The sequence below is a fragment of the Anser anser genome (genome assembly GCF_964211835.1).
Source record: "Anser anser genome assembly, chromosome: 8".
NCBI lineage: Eukaryota > Metazoa > Chordata > Aves > Anseriformes > Anatidae > Anser > Anser anser.
Window position 1 is genome coordinate 23,312,880 of NC_139728.1, and position 9,953 is coordinate 23,322,832.

At 41.8% G+C, this 9,953-nt stretch overlaps 1 protein-coding gene across 2 annotated transcripts; it reads right to left on the reverse strand.

The window, feature by feature from the left end:
- Window positions 1-365: 365 nt before the first annotated feature.
- Window positions 366-9,928, reverse strand: ATPAF1 (ATP synthase mitochondrial F1 complex assembly factor 1). 2 transcript variants are annotated; one of them, XM_083845634.1, is made up of 9 exons: window positions 9,664-9,928; window positions 8,963-9,071; window positions 8,340-8,390; window positions 7,543-7,605; window positions 6,173-6,223; window positions 4,121-4,168; window positions 2,430-2,525; window positions 1,768-1,875; window positions 366-863 (listed from the first exon to the last, which is right to left on the reverse strand). In XM_083845634.1, the coding sequence occupies exons 1-9, from the start codon at window positions 9,924-9,926 to the stop codon at window positions 669-671; spliced, it is 984 nt and encodes a 327-aa protein (XP_083701760.1). In that variant the 5' UTR covers window positions 9,927-9,928; the 3' UTR covers window positions 366-668. The 2 variants fall into 2 exon arrangements, with proteins under 2 accessions (XP_083701760.1, XP_083701761.1); XM_083845635.1 differs by having other exon boundaries at window positions 8,340-8,386; window positions 9,664-9,899.
- Between the last annotated feature and the right edge of the window lie 25 nt (window positions 9,929-9,953).

Here is a 9,953-nt window from a genome sequence, read left to right on the forward strand (position 1 = left end):
TATTCCTCAAGAAAAACAACTCTAAGATAGAAACCCAGCAACAGGATGAAATGGATATATCAATTAAGAAGCACAACATTCCCAGAACAAATCTAAGTCATTCTGTTCTTTAGTCCTGAAAAAACACGCAGGCCGCATTATACATCTGTATGCGGAACCTCACACACAAGGTAACAAAGAGGAATCTGTTTTAGACCATCAGACCCATTCTCTTTTCTTGACAGACAAGTCTGTATAAATTCCACACAAATTAAAAAGCACTAGACCATGCAATTATAATGGCAGAGGGCATTTAAAATGCCTTTACTGAGAAGAAACACAGATTGTTATCTCTCTGGTGATGTCAATACACTCCACGATACAGCTCCCGTTCTGACATTTTATTTCAGATCTCAAAAACACAGCGTGCAGCAGCTAAGTTACAGGAAGGGAAAACAGCTCCTTCTGACAACGTTACACTGAAGTGCAGTGCTCCGGTTGGGCAACTCGTTACCGCTGCTCAAGTGACCCACGTCCTCAGCTAGTATCGGTGCCAGGCGGGCTTGACAATCACACTCCCACGATGTCTCCAGACCCCTCCTGTAGCCAGTCCAACTCCCCGGAATGGAAGAGACAGGAACCAGCTAAGAAACCCTTTGACTGCTCCTGGTTTGCTTCACATGCAGTCTCTATGACTTGTCAGAAACCTGACTAGGTCTCAGTGCTTTCCCAAGTCCGCTTTGCTCAAGCTCTGCTATAACTGACATGTATTTAAATTCGTTAGATCTGTGGTTGAAGGTCTCCACTAATTCATAGGTCTCAGAACGATCCGTCGCATAGAAAAGCTGCACCTGATTCGCCAAGCACTGGGCTTCGTGGACCACCTGCAAGTGTAAATAAAGGATTTGTTAACATTGGGTTTTGTTGTTTCCCGTTGAAAAAGACTGAAAAGGGGCTGAAAGTCAACCTCGTTTTGCAGATCTCTTCACAAAACCGTCTCCCTCTTGTTCCTGAACTACTCAGGCACCTGAGCACCGTGCCTACAAACTATTCTCCTGCTGAGCATACACCTCAGAGGTCAAAGATACACCCTATCTGTCATGACTCCTACCCACTCTAAGGCACTGGAGATTTACCAAAGTCACATCTTTCTCCTCCTATGGTTGACTCGTGTTGCAAAATTTGATTGTCTACTCAGAGATACAACAGGGCAAATGCATTACCACATAGTTTCGGAAGTGGTGTAAGCGGATCAATTAGAGGTGGGATGTTTTAATTATCATCTTGTTCCACCGGTATAATCCCTAGTGCCATTAGTCCTAGCACTATAATATTACAGATATGCAAATAACAGTACACCCACACGCTGGGAAAAGAGCAAAGACACACAGAAACTTAACACAAAGCTCTGGATGTCTCTTGCTTTGCCCGTCAGTATGAAGTTTCAAAACATTGTTTCAACTAGTTGGCAGGTAGCAACCACTTTCATTTAAATTTGCTTCCATTAGCAAGAAGACCAGAAGCATTTCTAAATTTTGCTTATGCTTTACAACAATAAACTATAATACAAAGAATAAGAAAAAAAAGTATGTACGAGCTGCAAACACCAGACAGTCCGACTGCTGATTTCCTTCTAGCTTTCCCTAGATTACTAAATAGATCAAATTAAAGAAATCTAACATGATCACTGTTTGGGAAAGCTTCTTCTCAAGACTTAGTTTTTAATTCAAAACTATAACAGGAACGGCAGCATAAAATGAAGGAAGCCAATGATTAGATTTCTCTCACCAAGAACTTGGAGTCCATTTCTGCTGTCATTAGTACTATTCCTTTTTCCTTCTGCAGCTCAGGATAATGGTACAAGACCAGCTGGCTCGGAGCAGATTCACCTTGGGTCTGAAGGAAGTAAAGAAATCTGTTGGTATCCCATACAGAACTTCAGCTTTATTGCAGGTTTTGAGGCTTAATTATAAAACTTTTCAGTATTAACTGCTATGGAGACAATTATTTTTCAGGGCTTAAGGGTCAGTTCTAATTAATAGTTTGTTATTCCTGGTATTTACAGAAAACAAGTGATTTGCAGGGTCAGGTTGGAGTTCTTAACTAGAATCCATTTTACATCTAAAATAACCTGCAACTTCTAGAAAAGAGATTTCATTTCACAGCATCTACTGGTATTCTAAGTAGTCTGTGCAAACAGCTCTAAAACATTTGGCTTTTCTATTTTGAGACTGCTTGAATTCTACCTTATTCTTCTTCAAAGAGACATTTAGTACTCATAAACTTACTGAATGCCCATAATTCAGGGCAGTTTTTCACTGAGAATTATTTTCAAGTTAAGCTAGAAAATCTGTTCATTAAATTATTTAGCAATTATATATTGTAATATTCTGACATTATATATTTTTGGATCCTAATCCATTTTCAACTTTTTTATGATAACTACTTACCTGAACATTTATTAGAGAAGTAAAGTGCAATTCCGTTCCTGACCACTGCCCCACAAAGAACTCGTAGCCTTCTTTTCTTGGCAAAGCGTACAGAAACTGCAGAGAAGTGATAAATAATTCTCCTTTTCATAAAATAATGAGCACGAATACCCATGTCATACTGGCCTTCAGCATAAACTCCTTAGTGAGGAAGGCACCAGAAAAAAGGGTCTCTCTGCTTTACTAAGAATGATAGGACAGCAGGAACCAGATTTCATGACCCGGGAGAGTGACTCCAGTCTGATAACCACAGCCCCAAGGCTCACACTTCACATCAGACCAACACAGAACAGCCTGCACTGCTGCTTTGTGGATGAGCAGAGGTCATTAATCTTCAGAGCAGGAATTACCTTATTGGTATTATCTCATTAGGAAATCCTCAACGTTGGGACATATTTTTATAGTGTTACATGAAACTAAGGAAAGGACTGTAGAGAATATTCAGACTGATCTGTTAGCTCGCTTCTAAAATAAATTAACAACAGAAATGGCCAAATGTAAGATGAGGAACATTCAGAGTTCTCAGTCCTGTACAGGACTTGCTCACATGCCATCTTCCCGCACCAGGAAGGAGGACAATGTGGGAGCAGAAAAACAAGCAGAACACCTGACTAAATGCCGATGGACTGCACAGAAATGCACTTAAAACCATAAACAACTTCCCAAGCTCCAAGTAGCTTAGGAAGCCAGACATATTTGAGCTTGGCAAATGGAATACCCAGGATCAAGTCATCAATCTGGTGAAGTTTCCCATTTAGATGTAAAAAAGCACTCCTCAACACCATGACGTCTAGCTACCTTTTGATTGTATAAAGCAGTGAAGAATTTCATTTGTCTTAGCAATGTGCAATTTGCACAGAGTCCATGCTTCAGTGCACAGATTACTCTAAAATCACACTACTTTCAACAGGAAACAATACTAATCCAGCAGCACATGGAACAAACCAGCAGGAATGTATTCTTTATCTTGTTAGCTGTTCTTGTCTTTCGCAGTTTAACTTCTTTAAAGCAACAGCATGCTCATTCACACATTTTCTAATTGAAATTCAGTTTTCCAATTAAAGTTTACCACAAATCCACCCAAGCCCCATGAGAAACTGTGAACCTCAGCCTTAGGGATCCTCAGTATTTTATGCACTTCAACCGTAAGACAAGAGAACTCACTTTCTCCACATACATGCAACGTAATGCAATGGTGACACATAGCCTATAGCTCACAACGGTTCCTCCAGGTTAAAACAAGGATGCTTTAAGCAACAGTGAAAGATATACAGGAACATTAGTGAAGCTGGCCTAAAAGGTCTGGCTCTTCACCTCGCTGCATGGAAGAGACTTAACCACAAGACATCAATTGAAGGAAACTGGAGGGATGTAGCTAAATCATTCCCTGGGAGATTCTGTGCTCACCTATCTGAGCTCTACCCCTCTTATATCTAGATATCTGATCTCTTGATCAACCTGTTCGATACACCTGGATAGCTGTTGCTTTTATCTGAACACTAAGACAAATATTTCAACACTTGGATTTTACTAATTGAGCTGATACAATGCATCTGAACGCAGGAGGGTCAAAAGTTTATGAATTAGGCTTCAGACAGGAGAAACGCATTACAGCTATACATCAAGGCACCGTGAATCTCGGCCGTACGTACCGATGGACATTTCTGCGCTCTCTTCCATATCAAATCGAACTTCTCTGCCTTTGGGGAAGGAGAAAGAAATTCATGTTTCACAACACAAACGTGGACGCACAGTTATTCAGAATCGTCTCATTAACCTTTACAGGGCACAACTTCTCCTTACAGGAGGCCTCACTGTGGGAACGGGTAACAATGAAGGCACAGAAGATTCTATTAGTTCTCAGCTACCTAAATGTCATGGGTACCCCATTTTAACAATGCTTTCTGCAAGAGGCAGCAGGAAACTCCTTGAATCCAAAGCTTTACTCGTTGGAGGTGGGGGCCCACACTTTAGGCTTACGTTAAAACCTCTTTCAGTAATAGCTCTACTGCATCATTTGGCATCAACAGCTGCATGAGATGACACATCCCTGGCCGCAAATTATGGATTTTACATCACAGTCATCTGTTCTTCAGTATTAAAATGCAGCGGGATATTTATTCAAATAACATACTTACTGAATAGTTTTATGTGAAAACCACAAACATATTTAAGTCATCCCTGATGAAATCTGGCAATCTCATTCACATGGCCTCTCCATGTTCCCCTACATCTTTTGCCTGTTCTTTTCTTGACAGCACCATACATTAATACCTACTCTGTGGTGTTCAGGAAATAAAGCATATGTCATTTACCAACACAAAATTCCTTCATGTATGCTTTTGAGCGTTTGAGAATTATGCAAAGCTTTTCTTCCAGCCAACAAAAAACTTCTGGCTGGAGCCAGCTTTCCCCCCCCCCTCGATAACACCACAAACTACCTCCCAGTGTGCCTAGAATCTGGTTTGCATTAAAGCTTTAAAAAACTTCCAAAGCTTCCCTAAAGCAGCACACCAAAAAACAATGCCAGCCCTGCTAATGAAAGGCCCACACCACCTTAACTCAAAACCCAGTTGTGAAAAGCCAGATCTAAAAATCAGGATCACATAAAGATTCTGAAGAGAAGAATAAAAAGAAATCCCAATCCAGGCTAAGGTTTCATGCAGAATAACAACAATTAACATCTGGTAAATTTATCAGGGATAAGAAATATGATCTTATCACAGGAAGCACCATGCAACCTCAATGAAAGAGTGCTGCCAATAATTTTAAATGTAAGGAATTAAATCAAAGAATTAACCAAGTGCAAGTTTGTTAGACAAGTGCTCTCACACTGCCACATTAAACATACAAGTTAGCTGCCTGTACTGCAGGGAAGAGGGCAAAGAAAAGAGCAATTCTGAGAAAAAAAATCTGAAAATACAGATACTAGGCCCCTGCAACAAATATTGGATATACTAAATAAAAAATGTCTGGAAATTCAGGGCGGGTGCGCAGAAAGAAGCACTAGCTTTGAGACCAACTGATGGGAGGAAAAAAAAGGTTAAACATTTTTGGATCAAAAGCCTTTATTCCAGGCACTAAGATCCCTCATTCTGGAGAGAGAGTTTTTTCTTGAACTCCCATTTTCTTTCAATGATTCCTTCATTCAATGATTGTGATCATAATCGCAATTAGAAATTGTCCTGGTTTTGGCTAGGATAGAGCTGGTGGGGTGCTGCGTTTTGGATTTAGGATGAGAATGCTGATACCGCACCGATGTTTCAGTCGTTGCAGAGCAGTGCTTGCACAGAGCCAAGGACTTTCCAGCTTCTCACAGCGCCCTGCCGGTGAGGGGCTGGCCCAGGCTGGCCAGAGGGATGTCCCATACCGCATGTGTCATGTGGAACAGTAAAAATGGGGAGGGGACAACTGCTGCTTAGGGACTGGCAGGGCATTGTGTGGTAAGCAATTGCATTGTGCATTACTTGCTTTGTATGTATTATTACGATTTTGCTTCCCTTTCTGTCCTATTAATCTGTCTTTATCTCAACCCATAAGCTTTTACTTTTTTTCCCCCCCTGATTCTCTCCCCCATCCCACTGGGAGGGGGGTGCGAGCAAATGGCTGTGTGGTGCTGAGCTGCCTGCTGGGTTAAGCCACAACAGAAAGGAAAGCTTTGCAAGCTGACCTGCAGAGAGTGTAACTACAGAGAAACTACTTACAGGAATAACAGCATAAACTGTATCTTTTGCAGAAAAGTACTGATTCCAAATCTGTAGGAAACAAAGGAAATCTACCATTAAAAATCAAGCATCCACCAGTAACGTTAAATGCTTTAAGAAGAATTCCATTTGCGAACAAATCTTTGTACGCACTTTGAGGGATCATTTTTCAGTTAAGCCTGAGTGACTTTCCTGCTAATGCAACACACTTCTAACATTGCAGAGTACTTGTACCAAATGACAGATTTCAATTAGATGACAGAAAAAAGCAGCGCACTCAGAGGTGGCTCAAGATCTACTAGCTATAAGAACCACTTATATTCTTCACAACAATCACGCCAACAACGTCTGCAGGTTCTTTGGTTTTATTTTGAACAAAGAACACGCAAAGCATTTTTAACAGCAGACAGTCTTTCAACACAGCTGGATGGCAATACCTACATAAAAGCTCATATGAAGTCCTTAATAAATTGACTAGTCCTACACGACTAATGAGAATTATCAGTAAAATGTTTAAACAATGAAACGGGGAAACTCAAAAGAAAATAAGTTACTGAATCCACTCCCTGCTACAACTGGTCCCACGTCATTCCCTGCAGAACACAATTGCTTCTATAATGTTCTCAAGCTGTCAGGAAAGCATCAAGGCTTTTGCTCTAAGTCCTGCCAGAAGGCTCCTTTGTACGTGTTGCTGCCCATAAATGAGCATGCCTACTTAAAGTTTCTTGGCATACAATTTGATTAGGAAAAAACTACCAGACCCAACTCAAGCAACATCAGAACTATGGAACAGAAATTATTTATAACCAGACAAAAGGGAATGCAGTACAAAATAAAAAGATATTAGGGAGAATAACTTGATTCACGTTGTCCTTGAAACAAACACACCGACCTCCTTCTAACCCCAACTATCTTTAGTATGAGTACAAAGGCTCCTGAATGACAGATAATACAAACGAAGATAGAAGACTGCAAAAGCTTTGTTTTAATTCCTGCAAAACAGACACAGCAAAATCTGTACAAGCTACTGCCAGGATTTCCCTCTACCTGTATTCAAACCTGACAGGATCTTGCTGATGCCAATTAAACAGCTACACATTAAATGGCACCAGTAAGTTACAGCAGAGAGTTTTTGAGTGATCAAGTGCAAATGTAAACTATTATCATGGGGGTACATTCTAGGTGGATTTCCCTATACAGAGAAAAATACCTTCTACTTTTGACATGCATGTGAATGTGCTTCTTATAAACATACTGCCATAGCCATGTTTTATTTTTCAGTCTTATTTTAAGTAAAATTTCCATTCTCCCACATAAATTATTATTAAGCATAGATATGGAACAAAGTTCAGTCTATTTAAATCCGTCACCTGTTTTATTTCCTCTGCTGATTTTTCTTTCACCATCTCCACATTAAGAATCGAATCAAGTGTCTGCAAGAGAGAGCATAAGGAATCTGGCATGGTAACAGTTCTCTGATTCAAGTGAGAATCTAGAATGAATGGATGGATGCAACTACAGAGAACAAAATCAAGCTAGAGGAACTTAATTCAATTTACAATGCATCTTAGTTCTCTTAATTGCCATAGAAACTAGTAAATAGTTAAGTAGTAACACACTGAAAAGTAGATTCATACATTGAAGCAGAATATAAAAGATTCTGTCAGGACATAGAACACACTTTGCTCCAGTTCTGCAGGTCTCTACTGCAGCTGAAAGATGAGCTGTAAGCTGTTCCTCTTCGACCATCTCAAACACATGTTTTGTTGGCAGCTTTACAAAGATTGCTAAAATATAGGAATGTTGAAGAGAATAAAACCATCCTCTTGTCCCTCTACTGGCTGAATGCTGGAAATATATTTAAACATTGCAGAGGCAGCTTAACCCTTTCGATGTATTACTGCAAGCTTTCAGATTCTCTAACTAGCAGGAACTTCCAGTATATCTGAGAGAAAGGACTTGATAATAAAAACCCAGAGTGCAAAGAGGTTTAAGACTTGAACATAATCCCAACAGTAAATGAAAGTATTATTATGAAGTGCAGCATAAGAAACATTACTTGTACGTCAAAAAGCTCTTGGGCAAAGTACCGATGGTAACACTACAAATTAACATCCATCCTTTATTTGCTAGCACATCCTCTAACGCTTTGGTTCATTTCCATTACCTTATCCCGTGTGAATCCTCCCTTTGATGTCTTTGTGCCCAAGCCTTCTGCCTAGAAAAAAACATCCTTCTTTAATTTTTATAGCTGACGCTTTAGTAACATTTATTTGCCTTTCCTGCCATGCATATCATGCCTGCTGACAAAATCTTCCACGTATAAGCTCAAATTTAAGATACTTAAACATTGCTGCAGTGCATTTTACTATAGTAAGTTATTGATGAGGAAAGGTTAAGTAGTAACTTAATGTGAATTATGAATTACAAGGTCAGAAAGGATTAGTTAAAGGAAATTATTATTCATTTGGGATCTGATATTGTTGAATTTTATTTCTTTTAAATTCACTACAGAATGATAAATGCAAGCTGACGTCACTCCATCTGGCCAAACTAATCTGGTACGAATTAAACACTTAAATAAAGCCCTCAAGCTCCGAGTCTACTGCATGGAAAAATAGCTCAATAACATGCTGGAATACAGAATTATGTTTTTAGCCACTCGAGTGTAAAATTCTGGGGCTCCATACCAGTAAGAATGCCGTATGTTTGTAGCTTTATGCTGATACTACATAAATGACAGAATTATAGCTCCAGTGCGTGCAAATTACAAAGAAAAATCGGGCTTGCCTTTTCTTCCATACATCTGACAAACTCGGCTTGCTTGGAGTATCCCACTGGCTGCTTTTTCACTTCATTTCTTTTTTCCATACGGGATTCAAATACATCTGGACTGGCTCTGAATCAGAGCAGAGACCGTTAATAGTGCCAAGTGATTAACGCCACTTGGCCTTTTAAAGCGTTTCCTGTGGTACTGACCATACAATTAACCTGTTTTAGTTTCTTCTGCTGCTGTGTTAGCAAAATCGTCCCTTAGCAAATTGATTACGTTGGGGTAGGATTCTCTCCTCTACTTGGTGGCAACGACATAAGGGAATTTCAAGGCAGCACTTGGCCTGAAGTTATTTTGTTTAGTTAGCGGGGCACGAGGCTAAACTAAATGGCTTTCAGCCTACCCCTACCGCCAGACTAAGGGCACGAAGGTGCCCCAAGGCAGACAGACAGCAGCCTCCAGGCATGTAGAGACCGTGTGGCCCCACAAAACAGAGGTGACAAGGGGATGGCAGGGCAGGCTCTAACTTAACCTGGCTCTTAGTGCACCGAGCCCCTTCAGGCCGGGCTCCCCCTGCACCCTTCGCCGGCCACGACCTCCCTCGCGTCTCCCACCCGCAGCCTCCCTCTCCTCACAGACCCCAGACCCCCATCCTCCCCCAGCACCCCCATTCTTCCTTTTTCTCCCCCCAAACCCGCCGCCCCCTGCCCCCAGCCACCTGCGCAGCTCCTGGATCTTGTGGCGATACTTCCCGTAGAAGGGGTTCTCCTCCAACGCCGCCTCCCCGGGGCCATCCCGGGGCCCCGTCCCCGCCGCCTCCCGGCTCGGCGGAGCCAGCAGCCCGAGGGGCCGGAGGGCAGCACGGCTCCTCAGGGCCGCCCCCCGGCCCAGCCCCAGCCCCCAGGCCTGCAGCAGCGGCCCCGCCATGGCTCCCCGGCCCGGCCCGGTCCGCCCGCCGCACGGCTCCGCCCGCCCCGCCATGCCGAGCCGTGCCGTTCCGTTCCGCCG

Excerpts from the sequence above, each read along its gene's own strand:
- ATPAF1 (XM_083845634.1), bottom strand. The coding sequence starts at position 9,926 with ATGGCGGGGCGGGCGGAGCCGTGCGGCGGGCGGACCGGGCCGGGCCGG. Across the intron at positions 7,606-8,339 it reads GAGGATTCACACGGGATAAG|ACACTTGATTCGATTCTTAA; the intron begins GTAATGGAAATG and ends TCTCTCTTGCAG. Across the intron at positions 864-1,767 it reads AAATGGACTCCAAGTTCTTG|GTGGTCCACGAAGCCCAGTG; the intron begins GTGAGAGAAATC and ends TTACACTTGCAG.